Source organism: Oryctolagus cuniculus, chromosome 4, assembly GCF_964237555.1.
Source record: "Oryctolagus cuniculus chromosome 4, mOryCun1.1, whole genome shotgun sequence".
Lineage (NCBI taxonomy): Eukaryota > Metazoa > Chordata > Mammalia > Lagomorpha > Leporidae > Oryctolagus > Oryctolagus cuniculus.
Window position 1 is genome coordinate 88131262 of NC_091435.1, and position 23946 is coordinate 88155207.

Consider the following 23946-nt stretch of genomic DNA (forward strand, 5'->3'; position numbering starts at 1 on the left):
GGGATGCCAGTGTCACTGGCTACAACTTTACTCACTACACCACAATGCCATCCCAATATCGTTTTTAAAAATTCATTTGTCTAGAAGTGGTAAGGTGTAGTACAGACTGAATTGTACATGGAGTCTTTAGCCATTAAATTATTTTGTGAACATCCACCTACCTGGTTTTCCTGTTAAATACATCAACAAGCGAGCTAATACTACACATAAAACAAGGCCACGTCCCACATCTGACTTACACTTGGGAGTATTTAAGAATCTCAGTGTACCATGTATCATTGTTATGCTATGCACACACACACACACACACACATATATATATATAAAGTAGATGGAACTGGAATTTAAAAACTGATGATTTAAAGCAGAAGAAAAAATAATACTCCGAAGAACTTCCCAAAGTCCTTGAGTCTAGTGAAGAAAACAGGAGACAGAGATCACTGACTTAACAAATGATGACTTTATTAAGAGAGAAAGACAAGATTGGTGTTTACCTCAATTAAACCATCCAGGAGAACAAAGCACAGAGACTTATACAATACTTTGGTTTAAAAATTATTCATAATATCAGTATTAAACCTGATGTTTAAAGAACCAAATGGGACACCTTGTGTAAAAACAAATCATGAAAACACAAGCTTGCATAGATGAATTAATGCGGATGTACAGTTGGCATTTAAGGGAGGCTTGAGCACCGGAGAGTGCCTTATATGAAGCTGACCTGCTCTACCTCTCAAGACACATGGAAATCACCAGCACCATGTTACTCATTTTCCTCAGGGAGGTGATAAGCAGGAACAACTTGTGCTGTATGAAGGTGAATTGAAATAGACTGTTTCCCTTAGTCTAGTCCAGATGGGTGCATATACCAGTACCCACCACCAGTCACCTTTAAGGCACCCACAAAATGTCCCTCACAGTTTCATTTAATCTCTAATTAGGCATGTGGTTCAAGGTGACCTTTTTTTTGCCCTCAGACAGGCAACTATTCTCCATCAAGTTTATCTTAGTTCCCATGAGATAGTTCTTTCAAAGCTGCCTTTGGGGTTGGCTATAAATTCATAAGCACTTGGGATAGTCACTTATCTTTATAAGCATATCCATATTCCAAATTTTCAGAGGGGCTCCAAAAATCTGAAAGTGTCTGAATTTTTTTAGTCTGCCTCAAGAGATTACTTTCCCAAACTGTAAGATAAATAATAGCATCATCTCAAATTTCCTGAGCAACTTGATTTATATGAGCAAACTTCTGTGATTTTTAATTCAGCACCTTTCCAGAATATAAATATAGTGCTGGGATGGATTCTTGTTAGGGGAAATTCCATTACAGAGAATTCTCATTTTGGAACATCATTTTTATATGCTATCTCCCCACTGTTCTCATTATTTACAACACTTCATGAAATGAATACTAGGCTATCAGTACAAGGCAGGTGAAAAATATCGTTATTTCTGAGAAAGGGAATTTGACTTTCAAGTTTATAGTAGGAGCTGAAGTTACAGCCTATGGGGATTTCAGGGAATAATTTAATCATAAGTACAAAAATTCTGATGTCAAAACCTCTCTCACCAAATTTAACAACTAGAAACTGATTTAGCAATTATGGTCTGAAATCCAGTGCAATAAAATGATACCTTAAGTATATGATCTGACATGGTTTCTCCTCTCAACTATCTTCTTTCCATTGTTCCTAATCTTTGCTCTTTTGTGAAGGAAATGTTACTCAAGCCCTGTCTTTCACTTCTTTTGCTCTTTACGTAAGAACCTCAGCAATGAACCATGGGGCAGAGTGAGTCAGGTAATTAATTCTGCTCTCATCTGAAATGCTGAAACCAGTTTAGTACAGTGCTGATTTCCTATGTTTCAAAGTCACTCAAAAAGAGAAAAACATATTCTACTTTGCAGAGAATACACAAAAGATACTAAATCCATCAGGAACATGTTAGTAAGCAGTGTTCACATACACATTAATGGAAACAGAATGGATTTTACAGTCAGATAATTCCACAAATCAACATCACTAGTCATATGATCATGTTACTTTGTAGCATTTAATAGAACCTTTAAAAAACACTCCAGTGTCTTCCCTACCATAGCAAAAGTTTTCCCAATTTCCTCTTAAAAGTAATAGACACACTCTTCATGTCAGCAAATGTCTCATTTCCACTAAATGTCTCTGCTTTGGTTTTCTCCCTTTTGCTGTAAGCATTTCAATAAACAGAGTATTGGAGAACTTCTTATAAATAGATAATATGACCATCTTCACTGTACAAAAGAACCTTTGGAATAGTCACCAGAGAAAAGGACGATAGTTAACTCTCAATTATTCAGAAAGTGATCACCTGGTGTGAAAGATATACACAGCCAGGAAATTTTTTTTGTCATCTCACTGCTCATTCATGAAGAGACTCACGAACAAGGTGAAATGATGTAACCAACAGTGTTACATGTCAGGAACAGCTCAGAGGAAAGGAGATTCAAAGCTCCTGATGCCAAGGATGCTTGAGAATCATCTATGAATGTTACATCTCAATGGAGACTTGATGGCAACTGACACATAGGAAGCGAAGTACACTGACCTGGGTTGGAGACAGACTAACTTAAGGCAATACTACTCCCTACAGACAGTGTTAGCATAAAGTGCAGGTCTCAACAGGAATGGGACTCTGTGACAATGACATTTTCCCAGTTTATCATCTCCTTCTTGACTTTTCTAAAAGTAAATTTCAGCATTTCTAATTACAGCTGTTAAATGCCAGGAGCAACAACAGCTCCGACTCTTTCCTTTAACAGTGTCACATACCATAGGATAAAAGAGATTCTTCCACCAAGAGCTTAGATGTCATGGTGCCCCTTGCAGCATTTACAGGAAAGTACCAAGTTTGCTTCTCGTGGCCCATATTGCCTATCATGGGCTAAGAAGAAAAGAGCTTTCTATCAACAGTAAGATAAGCAGATATGGCTTCTTAAGACACACAGGCACCACGAGATATGAGGAGAAAAATGGGACCATTTCTTACAGTCATTTCTCTGAATATGAGTAACAATGGACAAAGTACATCCTTACTAATCTTTTCACTTTTGCTGAACAATCAGGTATGATTTATGATTGTTTCTAAAAAGCCTATGTTATCAGACTATGGCACAGTATTTACAGTGAAATTGACCTGACCAGCATTCCCTTTCAATGTTAATGCTTCCTACACTAATACTGTCTTTCAAAAATGGAGTGGGGGAAAAAGCCTTTAACTGCAAGCTATATTCAGTTCTCTGTCCTTCAGAAAGCTGCTTACATAGTTTTACTAGGGTACAAAGTTTTATAGTCAATCACTACAGTTATCTTTCAACAGAATCATCACTAAATAATGAATCATTTTGATATCCATTGACCAAAATGATTTTTATACAATGGCAACAGACATTGAAAATCAAGGCTGTAAAATGTTAACCACTTGTGTGGTAAACTGAATGCACCAGGTTATAATTAGGTTATTTCCAATTTGGCACAACACAAGTTTGGAGAAGACTCAATCATACTTAATAAAAATAATTATCAGTTAAAAGTTCTTCACTTGCATAATGAAACATTCTGGCTTTAAGGAAAAGGAATGGACGACTATCAGAAATGAATGTATTCATCATTCAGTTCAGTTTCAAGTCACAGCAGAGATGAAAAGAGGGAAATGAGGCAGGCTTATGGTTTTCTAGAGTGAGTTCAATGGAGCTCAAGACCGAATGTACAATATGTTGACCTGGATCCAAGTGTCCATCATCATTTTGAAATTTTCCTCCTAGGAGCATCTATCCAGCTCTTTTCTAATTTAGATGTTTCTCTATGATCAAAAACCATATGGCACTTTTTGCAGTTCATTAGTATGCTGCTGGTTGTTGTGAAGTCACTTGAGAAACAGTAATAAACGGTATGCCAAGTCATTGTCTAGTCCTCTTTTAAAGCAGGTAAAGCATATGTCCAGTCTCCTAAAACATAATTGGGTCTAACAGTGGTTTGAACACTAGTCAAGGGTTTTGTTTGTCTGTGTGTGTGTTTTTTTTTTTTTTTTTAAAGTTAGGACCTTTAGCCTGACTCTATAACCTCCCTTCCAGGCAATACTTTACAAAAAGTTAGGTGGAGGAAAGAAGACATACATGTAAGCAGCCTTCGATACAGCTCCGTTAACACATTGTGCTCATTCAGCAATACTGGTATTAATGGAGGCCTGGTCTCCAGGGAGCAGAGAAAAAAACAAAAAGATTTTCCAAGGCCAGAAGCATTAGTTTATATCACAATATTAAAGCATAATATACTGTGGCTCTAAAAATTAAATGGTATGTGTTCTAGCAGAATTAGGAACAAAATGCTTCCATATTTATATTAAAATGACAAAGTATAAAACAGAGAACACAGGGAAGAGTGTCTAGTAATTCATTAAAGTACAGTTACTAGTTGCTTCTATTGTCTCAAAGATAATTATTTGAAAGAGAAAGAATATTTAATCAGTAGAATTAGATTTCCACCTTCTTATTCATAGGGAAATAATTACTCTGATATTCTTTAAAAAGTGTCTGCTTTACAAAAAAATAAAATAAAGATAAAATTTCTAAATTTTTAATTTTTTAAAAACCTAAAAAAAGTAACACATTTTCAATACATATGTTGAACTGGATAGCACAAGGGAATTACCACCTTTGGTCACTCATTAAGACAGTTAAAACACTAACAGTCTGGTTAAGTGGCCTGACATCATTTTGAATGGAGTATCTCCTGTTAGTATTTTACAATAATAAATTATGAATGAACAAAGTACATGAGAGGCAAGAAAATGCAGAAGTTTTGAAATAAAACTGATTGTTGTATGATAGAAAAATAAACATTTTTAAAATAAAAATATGGCAAATGATGATGTCCATTTGCCTCATTATCAAATAAAAATATTACTGTATTTTTTTTCTTTAAAGTTACCATAAAAAACTTTTAAAAATATGAAGAAAAATCACAGGGCAGATAAAGAAAAATATAGCATTAGTATAAGTCAACAAGGTCTAGCTTTTGACTATTGAAATCACTATCTGGAATTTGACTTAAGGCCAGAACCTCCACATTGTCTCCACTTTCCTATTTAAATGACTATTTTTCTATGTTAATTTCATCACAGCCATCCAAAGTTCTATTATTTACTCTGTCCTCCATTTCTCTAAAATGACAATATCCCTTATTATTTTATTTCTATGTTTTCATTTGCATAAAACTTAACTCTCAGATGACATCACTCAACCTCCTATACTACAAAATCTTTATGAAATCAAACATCTTTCTCAAAATGACAGTTCCAAATCTACTCCAAAAAACATTCCTAAACAGCTTCCTGAATACTGCCTGATTTTTAAGACTACCTGGAAAAATAAGGCAAAGAGAAGGCAGTTCTCACTAGGAAACAAATTAAGAATTTTTTTCCTAGTCATGTATATATTTCTTTCCTAAACAAACCCTATGTCAAAATTCCAAAAATGTCAATTTCATACAGTGAAAAAGAATATCAAGCCAAGCTGATACATATATGTATAATGTATAAATATGCAAATATGTACATATACTACATACATATGTGCATGTGTGTGAGAATGTATATATGTTAATACAAACACACACACTTTGGCTACCATTTGTGTTAACTAAGTAATATAGGAAAATAAGCATTTCTATGAGGTTAGCAACCAAGACTAAATTTCCTGAAGGGAGGCTTTAAAGGTCTTATACAAAGGAATATAAAGCTCATTAACAAGTAAGTAGAATCTTGGTAAAAGAATTACTTAATCAAACTTGATGTTGAGTTAATCTTACTGATAGGTATACAAAACAACACTGAGAGGCTGCCAACAAATATTTATGTTTTGTAAGCAAGAATAAAACCTTCAATCTATAGTCAGAAAGACTGACAGCATTATCACTTACACAACTGCTTTCCATTTCCTTTGGCTCCACAAGCAAAACAAAAGAAAGGATAGAAACAATATTTTCAGTTGAATTTGCATGGAGCTGAGCTAACATTTCAGAGAATTAAGTTTTTCTCATAGAAACTGACACAAGATCCATCGCCCAGCAGCTTCAGAAAGCCTTGGTACTGAGGAAGCAACAGAGTGAATATCTAGCCAATTTACTCCTTTAAGGATATCCAAAACCTCCACAGTCCAGGTATTTAGATTTCAACTGTTGCGTGAATTTTCTTTTTTCATACTTTATGGTTTTTTTTTTTTTATTCTCTTCCTGTAGAGTACAAAAAGCCAAGGCTCTGTCCTTCAAAACATGATAAACTAATACACCAAAAAAAGCTACATCTTACATTCTTTTATTCTGTGCTGCACCCAAACATACTTTACTTTATCTATTCATCTCCATATAATTCTAATTGCTAAACAAAGTCTAGACCCTAGAGACCAATATTGCATACTTAACAAAAGGGCATTTTACAGTGCTCTTGGATACTATATCCCAGGAAGGATATGCAGCATAGAGGTTGCCATTAGTCAGAAGCTACATTTTCTTACACTGCCCAAGTAATCAGGAGTAACCAAAGCATTTGAAATGAATTAAAAATATTTATGGTCAGACAAAACCCCGAGATAAATCCCAGGACTGCAAACAATGGAGGGAAAAAAGTGTGGAATGCATTCTGTATCATCCAGCAATATCTGCTACAGTGAGTCCATTTTCAAGCCAGATTCCTGTTTTTTACTGCTTGTAATGGAAACCTGAAAAGAGGAACAAAGGAAACACAATTAAGAAAAAATAACTGAAACTCAAGACAGCTTTTCTCCCCATTCAAGAAAAATCATTAGTTCTATGTATTTCAAATGGTTTCTTTGTTCTTTTTTAAAAAATATTTACATACAGAATCAATATGCTATTTTAACAATGCATCAAATGCATATGAAGGACACTAAGGAACACCTCAAAAAATGATGCAAGCATAGTTAGACAAAGAAAAACTTAAGTTATTTCATTTAAATCAAAGATAATGAAAATGCCCCCAACTGATGGAAACTGTGATGTGTGGGTTGTTTCAGTATAGATAGCCAGCTCTATTAAATAGTGTCCTTTGTTTTATTACAAAAACTGGATGAATGTCAGAATAGAGAAGGGATGATTTTTTTTTTTTAATTTTTTTTTGACAGGCAGAGTTAGTGTGAGAAAGAGAGACAAAGAGAAAGGTCTTCCTTTTCCATTGGTTCACCCCAAAAATGGCCGCTGAAGCTGGCGTGTTGCGCCCATCTGAAGCTAGGAGCCAGGTGCTTCTTCTTGGTCTCCCATGTGGGTGCAGGGCCCAAGCACTTGGGCCTACCTCCACTGCCTTCCCGGACCACAGCAGAGAGCTGGACTGGAAGAAGAGCAACTGGGACAGAATCCAGCGCCACGACCGGGACTAGAACCTGAGGTGCCGGCGCCGCAGGCGGAGGATTAGCCATGTGAGCCATGGCGCCAGCCGAAGGGATGATTTTTTAAAACTTAAAATGTTCGACACTTCCCATCTAGAGATTCTGATTTAATTATTCTTCGCTCTCACACAGTGGTAGTTTTTAAAGGCAGCATAAAAGTTTTAAAAAATCTGGGAAATTTTTCATTAGATATGGAAGAATATTAAAAAAAAGTCACCTAAGAAATCTTTAACAACTGGTAACAAAAAATAAAAACTTCATCAATTAATAAGGTCTAATATCTGTAAAGTCTATGGCAATCTGTGAACTTTACTCACATATTTTACCCTGGCAACTGTGACATTTTCCATTTAGACTGCCTCCATTTAGCAGGTTAGGAAATTAATAAAAGAAATTACCTTTTTTATTTTATTACTCTCATGAATATATATAACTAAATATACACACATATATATATATATAAATGAGTTACATATAAGTGAACACATATCCTCAAAACAGCAAAAACATTCAACAATCCTTCCATTTGAAAGATTGCTAAATTTAGACATCCATTATCTTTATTTTCTTTGTATCATCCTTTTTCACAAGGTTTTATGTGTTTGTGTGTACATACATATTTTAAATTTAATTACTAGTGTCATGGGTAGATAAAAATAGCAAGCAAAGGTTGAACATCCCTTGCCCAAAATTTCTGAGACCAGAAGTGTTTAAAACATCAGAGTTTTCTGGATTTGGGAATATTTGCATAAACTTTGCTGAATTTGAACTGCTCCAAGATCTGAAACTTTTTGAACATCATGTCAACACTCAAAATGTTTTAGATGTCAGAGAATTTCAAATTTCCATATTTGGAATGATCACTCTGTATAGAAAAAGCAGTTTAATAGATATAAATCAAAGTCACAATCAACCTTTAAGAGTCTGATGAAAGCTATGGTTTCCTCTGCAGGAAAAAGCAAATACACAGAAAAGCTTGCATTAAATTTAAAGTTTTCCTTTTGGTCTGTGTTAAAACACTGTCATTATTTGCTGAAAAAAGCTACCTTCTTTTTCCACTCTAGTAATCTGTAGACAGCATTTGACTTCCCACTGTAAGGTTTAAAAGTAAAATATATATATTTATAAACGATAAAGCTTAAAAGTAAAAATTTAAACTTGCCCATGTACACTCTTCTTACCTTTATGAGAGGACTCTGCTTTTGAGAAATGACGGGTGGAACTGTGCTGCTTTGTAAAATGAGTATAATCCGTATCCTCAGCTTCTGTCGTGGTAGGTGGTGGTGGTCTGAAGGGAAGCCAGAATTTAAAAGATATTCTACATATTGGTTAGTACATGCCACTTCTCATTGGATTATACCGCAAAAACGTTTTCTGTAGAAATAAAAAGGTCAAAATCCTGTAGAATGAATTCTACTTTAGTTCTTGGATAGTTATATGACCTTCAATAAACTACTTTATCTTAATTTTCCTTCAGGTTTTGCTGTGGATCCTTTGTTTTGATACATGTAATCAAATAAAAACAAATGTATTTTTTCAACACCTAAACTGCATGAGGCACTCTGTTAAAAATAAGAAGATAAGTAAGGTGTGACTGTTGCTGTTAATAAGACACATTTATCTTGTTTGGTCCGTTTTCCAAGAAAAAATAAAGAGAAGAAAGTAAGAAAGCTGAGGAAGAAAGAAGAGAGGAAGGATTAAAGAAAGGATAGTAAGTATTGAGGGAAGGGATTTTGAGAACATTTCATGAGCAAAGTTTCTTTATCCACTAGGTGGCAAAGTAGATCTTAACATAATTGCATCTCTCTATGGAACACATTTGCAATTTTTATGACAAAGAAAACAAAATTTAAAAAAAGATTAGAAAATTGTTACTAAACTTTTTACCTTAATTATTTAACACAGATTTTTGCAACAACTGGGCACTGATGAAAAACAAAACCTTTCATGTTTTTGTTTAGTAAAGATGTGCTCAAATTTTGTATTAAAGCATGGACCCATATCAATATTTAAGCATGTTGTAGAATGTTTTATATTATTATACATAAAATCTGTAAGCCATTGGCATTTTGAGGTTTAGAAAGCCATACTTCTTTTGGTATAATGGGCTCTATCGTATAAAAAGACAGGTGTTTTCAAATTTCTTACCCTGTCCCCAAACACTAATTCTCTCCCTTAAGTACTCAGCATTTAGAAGAAGTCAGCATGAGATGTGTACATAAATTTGTATATATACTGAGGGCTGTGCCAGTGGTTCTATATTTCAGTTAACTTGTGGGACGACTCTGTACAGTGGCTATTGTATACATGTTTTAGAGTTAGATTAAAGATGTAGTCAAGTTCACATTGCTGTCAGGTGCCAAAGCTGGAGCTGAAATTCAACTAGACCTCCAAACCAATGCTTTAACTTCTATACTACACTATGCTACACAGGTACAGATTTTTAATGAGCAGTAGCAACATGTGCATACAGGAGTGTATGTGTGGGTGTGTGTCTTAGGTTTTCATATGTATCTTTGTCTTACATTCAAAAATCTTGGAAAAAAGATACATTTTAACATATGCATATATTTTCTGTGTTTTTGTTATAAATGAGGGAATTTTAAACACTTTGTGAAAAATGGAATTAATAGCGAAATTTATTTCGGTGCGAATTTTTTTTAAATCCAGACATGAGGCATCTTCAAAGAGCTCATGGAAGAAGCATACTGTGAAAAAAAATTATGCATGATTTCAAAAAATGTTTTACACCAAAATAAACTTATCGTTTAACTCTATTTTCCACAAATTGTTTGAAGTACCCTTTGAACTAAAAACAATGTGCTCCTAAAAAGTCTGCAAAACATTTAAGAGAAACACCTACTGGGACTTGTCTTAGTAGTAGCTGGACAAAGCTATTAATCTTATTACCAGGTGAATTTGACTTGGTGATGTGCAATAAGGTTTGTTGTCTTAGGCATCTAACAGCAACCCTGAGTATCTTTGTTCTTATCTATGCATTCTTATCTATTCTCAGAAATGTTCTTCTTAAAATTAATCCAGTAGAAGCGGGTATTGCAGCCCAGCAAGTTAAGCTGCCTTTTGGGATGCCAGTATCCCATAAAGAGTGTGGTTTTAGTTCAGGCTGCTCCATGCTTCTGATCCAGCTTGCCGTGGATTCAAATAGGAGACAGGAGATGATGGCTCAAAGTTCTTGGGCTCCTATCACCCATAAGATCAGTGTCTATCCTGTGTGTGTGTGTGTGTGTGTGTGTGTGTGTGTGTGAGAGAGAGAGAGCGCGTGCGCGAGCGAGCCTACCTGGCATTCTGCCTTTTAGTAAAATAAAGTAAATACATCTTAAAAACTTAATCAGTAGTCTTTTCAGTAGTGTCTTTTTTTGAGATGTTTGTAATCAATTGTTCTAAAGAAAGTAATCTCTACCTGTGAGAAATTCACCCCTGCTTACCTAAAGGCCAACTTTTTAGGTCAAGCAAATGTATGTTTATTGTATAATGGCTAATGGGCATTTACCATCATGGAATACATAAATTCTGACTAGAATCTGACTACTCTGGAACACCTCCAAAGTAAATAGGCTTCTCCTTCCCACATCTAGGGCACTCATATTCTGCCCTGAATAAACCTTTTATTAATCTTTCCATAAACCGTATTTTATCTCCATCAACAATAGATATATTAATGTGAGCAGAGTATAAAATGTGTCATTTTTGTTTTTCTCTTAGCCATTTGATTACAAATATTATAAACCCAATAAATAATGCTTTCCTTTTGTTATTCCCATTATTGACTAACATTTCGAACTCTTACTTTAAAATAGTTACAGAAGACTTGGAGGAAGAATTGACACAAAACAATTTGACTTTAGAATTAAGAAACTCAGTTTCACAAAGCAGGTGGCTAAGGAAGTAACTGAGGCCCAAGAAAACAGAAATGGTAATAAAGGTAGCACAGTTTATTCTTTACTATTTTATTAACCTCAGTAGCTTATTATCAGTTACTTTTAATTCTTTTATTAATGCTACTAGGTGACTGAAAGCCACAAAGACAAAGGCCGAGTGGAACATACAAAAAAAAAAAAAAAAAAAAAGTGACTATTGCTCTACCTTCATCACCAAGCAAAAGGATTCTAAAATCTTAAAACAGCATAGGACTCCAAGAAATTCTCTAGGATCGCCATGTAAGGATAAGATTGCCAAAGCAATCTAGAGAATGTCCTCAGTTATCTTATGCTGTTCTGTTTAGCTTCTGGTTATAAAGAAAAAACAAACAACCAATCTAGATTTATTGCTTTCTGAATCAAAATTAATTTGTTGCAAGAAACAATATTTAAATGCAAAGCTAGAAAAATCTATTAACCAATATTTAACAGTTTTCATTGTATAAAGATATTCCTCACAATTCACTCTGAAAAACACTTCTTCAATAAACCATCCTTGACACACAAAACAGGTTGTCCCTTTGCTTGAATGGAACTGTGTATTTTTCAACCACAGCACTTAACACAGTAATAATAATTATTTGCATAACTTAAACTTCATGAAATTACAAAACAGGTTATCCTTGCTCATTGTTGCTTACCTCAGTTCTAAGTAATTATTGGGATTCTTAGTAAATATTTGATAAATGAGTAACTAGAGATGTGATTGACATTCATAATGTATGAGGAATTAAATGTGATTTATAATTTCTTTAAGTTTTTCCAAGGGAAAAAAATGTAAGTGAAATAGCAAGTAGTGTTACCAGCAAAAATCCTGTAGTTGAAACAACTGAGAACTTGGCTTTTAACTTTTTCCAGTAAAAAAGGAATTAGAATTAATACAGATTGCTAACTGGTTTTCTAATTCTTTAAAGAGAATATAAAATCTTGTAATGACAAAAGAAATTAAATCTTTCACCTTAATCTTATAAGCTCTCCATGCAACCTTCTTTCTCCTCTACTACTACTATCTTGATCTAGGAAGATTTCTGCTTTTCAGTCCATAAAACACACTCTTTCTGTACAGAGAGGAAGGTTTTTCTAAATGTGTGAAAGGAAACCATAGATTCTAACCAGAAATTATACATTCTGATAATAGTTGTACAAAATAACTATACATCCAAATTATAGACATTCTAATTTTTAATTGAAAATGTTTTAAAAAGTTCTGAATAAATGTTATTTTCCCTATATAGACATTCTATAAATGGTATTAAAGACAACTATTTATGTCAGGTAAAAAAGATTTCAATTCTATTAGCCATAAGTAATTTTTCAGTAATTAATAACAGTCACTTGAAAGGCAGACTCTACGAAGTAGACAAACAGATAGACAAAGATTTCCCATCTGCTGACTTACTTTCCAAATGCCCAGGAACTGGGAATACAATTTGATCCACCCATTATGACGATAGGGACCTAACTAAGAGTCATCATCTGCTGCTTCCCAAGGTGTGCATTAAAGCACGAAGCTGGAATTTAGAGTGGAGCTGGGACTCAAACCCAGGCACTCTGATATGGGATGTCAGCATCTCAGGCAGCATGGTAACCTCTGCGCCAAGCACCCACCCTTTTAACAGTCATCTTCAATATAGGAAAATTTGGGGGCTGGTGCCATGGCACTGTGCATAAAGCAGTGCCTGCTGTGCCAGCATCCCATATGGATAACGGTTCAAATACTACTCCACTTCTGATCCAACTCCCTGCTAATGCGCTTGGGAAAGTAGCAGAAGATGCCCAAGTGCTTGCGCCCCTGCACCTATGTGGGAGACCCAGAAGAAGCTCTTGATTCTTGATCAGCCTATTTCTGGCCATTGTGGCTATTTGGGGAGTGAACCAGCAGATGGAAGATATCTCTCTCTCTCTCTCTTTCTGCCTTTCCTTCTCTGTAACTCTTTCAAATAAATAAATTTTTTTTTTAAAATAGGATCATTTGATTATTTACTCTCTCTACATTTCAAATATTTTAGAGTATCTACATTTCTGAAACATTTCAACTTTAATAAACCTTTAAAAATAAATATTCCAGACTGTTCTACCATATGTTATCAAAGTTATTTGAATTTTTACAAGGCCAAGGACTTTGAAAATTGCAAAATAACCTAAAGTTGAATTCATGTGACTAAAAATAAGGATAATAATCTAGACATATTTACCCTCAGAAAAGATTAGCTGCTTACTTTACTTGGACACTGTGAGGATATATATACTCAAGTGTAGGGATCTTAAATATGACTCACACAAACATTCAGCATGTGCGCAACCAAAAGCTTTATGAGGAACAGATTTCATATAATTAGATGGACTCTACTATTATTGTCCTCTAAGCAATACAAACCTGATACAATTTTCAGAAGGGTATTTATCTTCTGAAAGCACATGAGATTAAAAATAGAGGATGGCTTCTGAAGAGCACTAAACATGTTCACATGAAGGAAACAAGTCTAGCAGCTTCACTGTGCGCAAAGAGTGGAAACCACAGTGTGTATTTTTTACAAAGCTTAGGCTTCACAAACTAATAGTATTAATAGGACCAAATTGAAAGTTTTAATAATTCAGCTTTAAAAATGTTAAGATTTGCTGGTACTTTTGTCTCTTTATATTTGTTTTCTCTTCAAAATCCAATCACATTTTCTTTTGAAAGGTAACCAAAAGCAATAAAGAAAAAACAGACTGCTTTTCCGGAGACATAAATATTGACAGTATAATGTTGAGGATACAGCAGTTCCTCCCTAACTTTGACTCAAGACTGCTTGAGAGAGGTTTACAAAAAAGCATCCATTCTGAAGCCAGAGCTATTTGATCTAGTGGGATTTAGGTGACTTACAGTGACTAAAGTATTTGCCGAGGACATTTATACTCAAACAGAAATGAGTTTTGACATGTTTAAATGTCATCCACGTTATCACTGTGACCATGAAATCCTAAAAATTTAAAACCTGAAATTTCATTTAGGAAAATGGTTAATCTCATCCCTCTGAAATTGAGGGCATAAATTTAGTGAATGCAGAGATAAGAACTGCTCCTAACAAGTACATCTTTCCCTCTATACCTCAGCTTCTGTAGAACAGCCCTGATTTTACTTCTACATCCAGTTTAAGACTGGAAATAAAGTTTAAGAATAACCTTGGCAGATCTGATACCACCACAAGTTTGCAGAGCTTCGGCTCTCCTCTCCAAAGAACAAAAACTATTCTTAGGCAACTGACATCTCCTTAGTCACCTTCCTCATTCTCCTTCTCCGGTGTCATCTTACCGTGCTGGCCTGTCATTCTTAGAACGGTGAGGTTCATCACTCTCTTTTGACTTTGGATGCACTGATTTAGCTGATTTTAGCTATGGATAGAAAACAGACAAAATACACACACACACACACATTAAACAAAGGGAAAAATAAGGTTTAGAAAATATGTATATTATGCCAATCTCTCCTTTAGTAATTTCAAGTTACTTATTTAAGCAACTTTTTTTTTTTAATTTATCTAGAAGCAGAGAGACAGGGAAAAAAGAGAGACAGAAAGAAAGAGATCTCCCATCTGCTGGTTCACTCCCCAAATGCGAACAATAGGCAGGGCTGAGAGAGGAGAGAGAGGGAGGGAGAGAGGGAGGGAGGGAGGGAGAGAGGGAGAATTCTTCTATATTGGTCCACATGCCCACAACAGCGAAGGAGAGACCAGGAGCCAGGAGCTCCATCTGGTCTCCCACACAGGTGGCAGGGACCTAAGCACTTGAGCCATCTTCTACTGCCTTTCCAGGTGCATTAGCAAGAAATTGGATTGGAAGTAGAACAGTCAGGACATTAAATGGGAGCTCATGTGGGATGCCGATGTTGCAAGTGGCAGCTTAACCTACCATGCCACAATACCAGCCCTTCAGTTCATCTTAAAATACATAGAATTTAAGTTTTTAATCACAGCAATAACTTTTTATAGTTACAGTCAAGAATTCAAAGCTTTTTATTCATAGTGAAACTTATAAAATCAGATTCATAAATGCAGTGCAGATCATTTGTATATCCTAAATGTATTTGTAGAAATTAAAATTCTACCACGAAAGTGGAGTTCTTTTCATTTCTCATTTTATTTCTAACTAGAAGACAAACCCAAATAACACACCCTACCTTCCATTCTGGATCATGCTTTCTTTTTTCCAAAGATGACTTTTCCCGTTCCCTGGCTTTCTTGTAAGCTTTCTTTTCTTCAGCCATTAGGAGTCGAGCAATTTCCTAAACAAAATCCAGTCAACATTAGTTGCAGATCCTCAGTATGGAAAATTATCAGGATATTAACACCCTCCCCCCCCCCGCCAAAAAAATGAGTTAAATTCATTAACTAAAATGGACTTACTTCATCCTGGGCGACCTGAGCTGCTCTCATGTCTACTTGGGTAGCCTGTGGTATAGAAAACACAAAGAAGAAAAATTTAGCTGGAATACATGTCATTCATTTAAAAAAACTCTTACAAAAAATAGATAATTGAAGCCAATTATGATTAACATCCCTGAAGCTAATAATCAGTTGGTACACTTTCAGCAGATATAAAAAGGGGCTCTTTTATTTAAATACTACATATAGCGAGTTCTTAGAGAAATATCACAACTTTATAATGCAGAGACAGGGATACAGTTCTGTTGCTACTGCTCAATCAGTAAGTGAAAGTGGACTTATTCATAAGTGCCCCTTATTCATGAGTACATGTTCCAAGACGCCCAGTGAATGCTTGAAACCACATTGGTACAAACACTTCCTATATTTTTCCTACATGTACACGTACCTATAAGAAAGTTTAACTTATAAAGTAGGCATGGTAAGACATGAACAATAATAAAAAAATAGGATAATTATAGTAACATGCTGTAATGAAAGTTGCAATTATTTATAGAATTTTCTATGTAATATTGTTGGGCTGTATTTGACCATAGATGACTGAAATCATAGAAAACAAAACTGCATATAAGGGGAAATTATTGTATTTTATTCCCATTGTGTTGACTTATTTTTCACCTATCAAAATTGTCTGTTTCTCAACTGACAAGAGATCTATAACTTACTGATTCACCTAGACTTTTGCCTTAAAATGCGCTCACCAGAAGTTCTTCTTCTTGCAGTTTTCTGGCTATTTCAGCATCATACCATTCCTGATCCCTGTGGGTTACTCGTGATGGAGTAGACATAGCATCTTTCATCACTCGTGGCTTCGTTCCTAGAAAAAACTCAATGTAGTAAGGCAACATAAAAATCTTTTAAAACCTTTCTTTCCTATCTAACACTCTACTCTGGAATTCAAGATAATGTATATACAAAATGTAGCAAATTTTTCCCCTATGCATGGAAGTGGTGATGTAGATAATGCATACATTTAAATAAAGTTATCTACACAAACTGCCTGGCTTTTAAAACTCCTCTCTCAGTTTCTTCAACAGCAGAAAATCTGTAAAGAACTGCAAGTGAGCCCTTTACAAAATGTCACTGACAAAATAACAAAATAATAAACAAAATTAAAAAGTCACTGAAAATAAAGAAGAATTTAGAGAAAAAAAGTTATCGAGTCTGGCTGGCACCACGGCTCACTAGGCTAATCCTCCGCTTTGCGGCGCTGGCACACCGGGTTCTAGTCCCGGTTGGGGCGCCAGATTCTGTCCCGGTTACCCCTCTTCCAGGCCAGCTCTCTGCTGTGGTCAGGGAGTGCAGTGGAGGATGGCCCAAGTGCTTGGGCCCTGCACCCCATGGGAGACCAGGATAAGTACCTGGCTCCTGGCTTTGGATCAGCACAGTGCGCCAGCCACAGTGCGCCGGCTGCGGCGGCCATTGGAGGGTGAACCAACGGCAAAGGAAGACCTTTCTCTCTCTCTCACTGTCCACTCTGCCTGTCAAAAAAATAAAAAAAAAGTTATCAAGTCAGACTTAAGACTGGAAGGAGAGGTTTCCATTTACCTCAGTCTGCATCCCTTACTCTGAACAGAACAGAAATTGCACCTCCTAGAAGTTATGTGACAAGACCTATTGTTCAACCAGCGAGTCTTCCATGGCTTCTGCTCTTACGGGAAACCAACCAAGTTACGTTAGACCTTTCATACAGCTTTGATCAGTTTAATGTTAATGCTACAAATGAGGGAAACATCAGAGGACACAATGACCTTAGAGTTCTACCCCTCTGGGGAGAAAAGAACATGGAAAACAGGTAAGCAACACTGGCCTTTTACTTTGAAATGCTATAGTCAACCCATATGCCTTCTGCAACTTTTACCTAAGATAAATGCTAATGGTTATTATAAAAATATGGATATTTCTCTTCTGTGCCCTTCCATAAATTGCAATTACCCAACAATATGAATATATTACATTCAGAAATGAGAAATTTGAATGTAATGAGCAAAATTAGCCATCTGGAATGGTGACTTTGAATAAATACTGAAAATACTTTCAGTAAATTACTGAAGAGAGAAAGAAAATCTCTTCCTCATGGTATATCTCCTTAGACTAGTGGTTGTTAATGAGAGCTACATATTAGAATTCCTTGGGGGTGCTTAAAATACTTGTAAATACAAAAATATTTGTCCTAACCAACAGAAATTCTAATTAAGTAGCTTGGATGAGTCTTGACCTTCAATTGATGTATTTGATTGTTCTATGTATTCTCCATGGATCCTTTTTCTTTACCCATCTATCCACTGATGGATATTGAGGTTGATACCATTTCTTGGCTACTGTAAATATCTTCCCATAGTAAGCCTAAGGATATCTATAAGTTGATCCTTATTTGCAGTTAGCTTTGGAATAGTTTAGTAAAAATAATACATAAAATGATATTTTTTAATCAAAATGCCTTACCACAGTTGATTTCATTCCTATTAACAAAAACAATGAAGAAAAGAAAATACAACTAAATCCTGAATAAAGAAAATTTACGTTATCCTGTGAAACCTATCTTTGTAGAATTTTCAACCTAACTTTGTGGTAAATTCAAAATAGGTTGCTATACCACCATATTGCAATCTATACAAAAGTGATGCACATACAAGCAGACCAAGGTCTAGTTAAGAATGACAGAACATGCTTAGCTCCTCCAATTGCTAGGCAATGAAATTATAAAGTGGCAAAAATTCAGATTTCAAGACATCAGACTTTCTTCATTATTACGTCTTTTACTCACAACCACAGAATTAACTGTGAAAACATTTTATTTTAAATTCTATGACAGACATATTCACATGAAAAGTGTTAGATGACAGGATGATAAAACTGTAACATCTGGCAGTCAAAAGAGAGTAACCTGATCAATACTCAGAAGAGTCACAATTTGAGGTAATATCTATCTGTGTCCCAAATATTCACAGGGGAAAGAGTTATTTAAACCCTGGTCATATAACTGGAATTTGCAAGTCTCATTAAACACAAAAGCCCACTGTTGAGAATACTGAATTTTTGGACTGGCAGGCCTACCACTTATTAATGTGAGTCTGTATGAGCAGCAATCACAGATGGTACAGTGTAAGGCTATTTCAATACAGAAAACAGATATGTCTAGAAATTAAAAAAAAAAAAACATGGTTAATTGAAGGAAATTAACAAAATAGGAGTCCCCATCTTGGTAACCTAAACAGAATCTGCAAACAATGAAGTGAATCATATTTTCAAATGTTCCAAGCATTTCTAAATCTCATTTTTCCTCATCCTTTTCTGTTCATCACTCTCCAGCATGAGAAAACAAGGACTTCCCAAAATCAACAAACTTGGTGCCCCCCCTTAAAGCCTTAAATAGATAACACTGCTAAGATTCTAGCATTGAAGACAAATTTGGTCCAAGCTTGGTTAAGTAAGATAAAATGCTGACAGATTATCTTGTAATAAGTCAGTCTGGCACCATGGAATATCACAGTCTATTTCACTAAAAATTTATAGTAGAAAAATGCATATCTTTTATGCTAAGATGTTAGAACCCAACTTGCAAAATAAAAGAAACTGTTAATGAATCTGTAGTCCAACAGAGAAGTTATTGTCAAAGGCTTCATTCTTCTGTTGAAAGATAACTAATCTTATAGTTAGCAATTTTATTTTGTATTACTTCTCAACTGCCTCCAAAAATGCTATTAGTACCAGCTGTTTGTCATCCTGCTACTTTCTTCATCATTAAGTTAAATAAAAATTTTATGTATGTTAAAAACTTTCCCAAATTAGGCTTTTTCAACACCAAGAATAAATGCCAGTACCTAGCATTTATATTTTAATGTAATCTTCTGACCTGTTCCAAAGGAGTTGCAAAATCACAGCCTACATGATGCTAGAAAGATGAACTAAGAGTAGGCAGCTCTTGTTGTAACCATTTTAATACCTGTCTAGCCACACTTTTTTTTACTGGCAACATAAAAGAAACAAAACATCTGACTGCAACACCAGTAGGGCAGTCTGTGAGTCACTGTTTTGGTTCATGCTTCCTAAACCTATTTAAAACACCCTGGAGCATGATTAAATGCCTTAACAGTTAACCTCCCTCAGAACACATTTATAAGGTCAGATTCACAGGCTCAGAATTGGAGAGGCATGAACACCATTCCTCCTTCACAGTGCTCTCCCTTTCTTTGGAACTCCAACTTGTCTTTCCAAGCTTGAAAATAATATAACTGCCTCACAACTCCAAGATTACTTTATTCCTCCCTCACCACTCCTCACCCCCCTTCCACCACCTGTGTTTTCAGGTCTACCTAACAATGTGTATCTAACTCAGAAATGTTTGTTAATATATCCACCTTCTTTCAGATCCAAGCATAAAGCCTAAGACAAGAATATTTATGGCACACAGTGACTATGACTGTTGAACTGAATTTTGATTCTCTTTACAATCAAGTCATTTAATAAGAGGTACATGATAGGACAAACCAACTAAATTAACCTGAATCTGTGACACAGAAATGAATTTCCTGATGACAAGAAGTTGACTAGAGCACAATAAAGAAGAAAATAAGAAAAAGGTGCCTCTTTGGTACTCCTTTTCCAAAAACCCTTCAAACTCTGTACAACATCAGTAACAGTAAAATGCCTCATAAAACACCAGAAAGTGTGGAGCTATGACTTCTAGGGCTATAGCCACATGTGAAATGTCCCCTTAGCATTTTCCAGACAAGACAGTCACTACAGTGTCAATGATGGTCTTCAGAGTTAAGCCTCAGGAATTTCAGGCTTACCTCTAAGATTCACCTAATTCCTACACTGGTACCAGGAACTTACCTATATCAGCATGTTAGAGCACCAACTGTAGAGTTAGAGCTGGAGAAAGTTAGAGGGTAAAAAATAACTCAAGCCAATGATTTTTAAACTTTAATTCCATAAGAATCACCTCCAGGTCCGAAACAGGGCCCAAATTAGCAGGCCTCACTCCAGAGATGAAAACAGATGTGAAACTCAGAAATTTGCAATTCTGGGGAACAGTGTAGCTGATTCTGACAAAAATGGACTGAGGCCCATAATTTAAAAAAACACTGTCTTAAAAGATCGCCTATCTAACCCCTAATTTTACAGAGGTGAAAGTCAAGGTTTAAAAAATCTATTACGTCCAGCCCTCCTTGCAGGCAACTTTTACTAAGGCAGTATCAATAGGTCTTGTGGAAAACTGAAGTAAACCAGAAAACCAGAGGCTCTGACTAGGTATTAGAATCTGAGTTATGGTCTCAGCACACGAGGAAGCTATCTGGAATGTCCACCTCCACTACAAGGAATCGACGTTTTCTTACAGATGCGGAAAAGTACACACATTTCCTTTCTTCCTACAGATCTGACACTGAATAAACCATCCTTTATATTTTACTCCAGGATTTATTTCAAAGCCATGAACACAAAATGTAGAGGAAGGAAGATTGCTTAAAAGCTTAGGAAATGCACTGGTCTGTATGTACACAAAAAAATGAGATGTCAAGATTTCCAATGACAATGTCCTTCATTACCTGTGTCATGGAGGTGAAGCCGCTCCTCACTCTCTGAGAAGGGAGGAGACCTGGGTCTGTGTCTCCTTTCTCTGTGCTCACCTTGCCCCCGGTCCCTCCCACATACTGATTCCTTGCAGTGAAGCCCTGCTTTCTGTGAGGACACAGGTGAAAGTCGGTCTTGGTGTCGGGACCGTTTTCCCAAATTCCGAGTTCGATGGCCATTGTTAGCCTCCCAGTCATCAGACACAGTGGTCAAAAACACCTCACCACTGATCTTGGGGAGCGGAGGTCTCCGGTGCCTCTCCTGACCAGACCACTTCCTCTCACGCTGCTCCCTGTTACCGTGAGGATCATCCCTCCCTTCACCCCAGCTGGAGGATGACAGGGATCTCTGTGACGAACAATGTTCATCCTGATCTTCCAAGGGCTCCAGTGGAGGATCTGGTTTCTTCTTCCTTTGCTTCACAGTCTTTCCATCACCTTGGAGTCTATGAGACCGTGAGTATCCAGAACCCAATTCTCTGGCCCTCCTTGACCTTGGCTGGTCTGAGTGGAGGTGGAGGGATGTGAAAAATGAAAATGTAGATTAACTTAATGAGAGTATGAACTCATTACACATGGCAAGTCAGGGCCCAAGCTTAACATACTTTAAAAATGGAGAAAACTGCTTTTTTAAAAAACTCAAATTCAAGAGAGGAGACAAATATTTACTAGAATGGTCCATGCACTCATGAAGGATTCTGGGTACAGAGCCACAAAGATAAAAGAAAACTAATAATCAAGTGAAAACAATTTAAAACTGAAATAAGAATTTGATTATGATTAGGTAGAGCTGAGAGAGTAGTTCAATATTTGCCAATAACAAAATTATACCCAATAAACATTACATTCTATTTATAAAATAAGACTGCAACTAGTAAAAGGAAAAAGTAAGCTTTTCATTTCAGAGGCTTTCAAATTTCTTATTGGAAACGACAATAAAACTTTAGAAGCAAGTTGCTAGTTTCTACTTAACTGGAGTTATGCAGAGATTTTAGTATTCCTCAATCCGCACACTCACATACACAGATGTGTAAACAGTCCCAGTCACTTCAGAGAACTACATTACAGCTCAATTTGGGAAAGGAGGTAGTACAGGAAAATTTGAAGTAAGTAAATGACCCTGTTATCTTTAGCTAATTCTTTTCTCAAGATTAGTAGAGACTTAACAAAGAAAAAAATTAAAGGAGATGCTACAATTGAATACAAAAAAGGAGTGGTGATTTCATAAATGTACATAAGAAACCTTTATAAAATCGTATTGCTTCACAAAGAATTCTAAGTAGGTTAATTCTAAATACACAAGTTCCCAAGTTTAATCTAACAACAACAAAAAAACAGCACACAGATAAGTACTTTTGTCATGATTTTCAATTAATATGTAGTGAAAACAAAAGAAGCAAATTAATATGTACTTTGCAAGAACATATAGATCTTTAAGATTTTTTTGAAGCTTTTACAATATTTTGGAAATCATAAAAGGAAATCCTGGGGCCAGCACTGTGGCATAGTGGGCAAAAGCCTCTGCCTGCAGTGCCGGCATCCCATCTGGGTGCTGATTCTAGTCCTGGCTGTTCCTCTTCCAATCCAGCTCTCTACTATTGCCTGGGAAAGCAGTGGAAGATGGTGTAAGTATTTGGGCCCCTGCACCCACATGAGAGACCTGGAAGAAGCTCCTGGCTCCTGGCTTCAGATCAGCCCAGCTCGGACCACTGCAGCCATTTGGAGGGTGAACCAGCGGATGAAAGACCTTTCTCTCTGTCTCTCCCTCTCACTGTTTGTAACTCTTCCTCTCAAATAAATAAGCAAAAGTCCTTTAAAAAAAAAAAAAAAAAAGGAAATCCTAATTCCATGGATAATTGATAAAACTGCTAAGATATGTTCTCTGCTGGAATCAGCAATTTCCTGAATTGTATTTGAAATAATATAATTTGATAAGATAAAGAGAAAATAAGGAACTATGTTTTTCTTAGTTTTTGTTTTTTGACAGGCAGAGTGGACAGTGAGAGAGAGAGAGACAGAGAGAAAGGTCTTCCTTTGCCGTTTGTTCACCCTCCAATGGCCGCCGTGGCCAGCGTGCTGCGGCCAGTGCACCGTGCTGATCCGAAGGCAGGAGCCAGGTGCCTCTCCTGGTCTCCCATGGGGTGCAGGGCCCAAGCACTTGGGCCATCCTCCACTGTTGATTTGATATTGGTAATATGATTAGGGTAGAGAGCAAGAGGGAGAAATATATTAAGCACACCACTGCTATCACAAATTTCCACTAAAAAGCCTCAAATTCTTTCTTTTGCTTTCCAGAAAAAAAAAAACAAACAAAACAAAACAAAACAAAAAAAAACGCTTCAAAGATTTGAAATCTGTCTTCTGCAGAAGAGGCATTTAGTCCAGCAGTTAAGAAGCCTGCTTCTTTTACCAGAGTCTCGGGATTCAATTTCTGGTTCTGGATCCTGATTCCATCTTCCTGCCAGTGCAGCAATGGTGATGGCTCAAGTAATTGGTTTCCTGCACCCACATGGGAGACTTGGATTGCATTCCCAGCTCCCAGTGGCTAGGAACTTGCTCTGTCAGTCCTTTTCCTC

At 36.1% G+C, this 23946-nt stretch overlaps 1 protein-coding gene across 9 annotated transcripts in view; it reads right to left on the reverse strand.

Moving 5' to 3' along the window:
* Positions 1-437: 437 nt before the first annotated feature.
* CCDC50 (coiled-coil domain containing 50) overlaps positions 438-23946 on the reverse strand; it is a 74104-nt gene continuing 50595 nt past the window's right edge. For 2 of the 9 annotated variants that reach the window (XM_017346992.3, XM_008266659.4), the window contains 7 exons: positions 21347-21874; positions 16496-16611; positions 15756-15800; positions 15530-15634; positions 14666-14745; positions 8614-8750; positions 438-6748 (listed from right to left, as the gene is read on the reverse strand). In XM_017346992.3, coding sequence (XP_017202481.1) covers positions 6729-6748; positions 8614-8750; positions 14666-14745; positions 15530-15634; positions 15756-15800; positions 16496-16611; positions 21347-21874 — 1031 coding nt within the window. In that variant the 3' untranslated portion in view covers positions 438-6728. The other 7 variants (XM_070072365.1, XM_008266664.4, XR_011388000.1 and 4 more) reach the window with 6 other exon arrangements.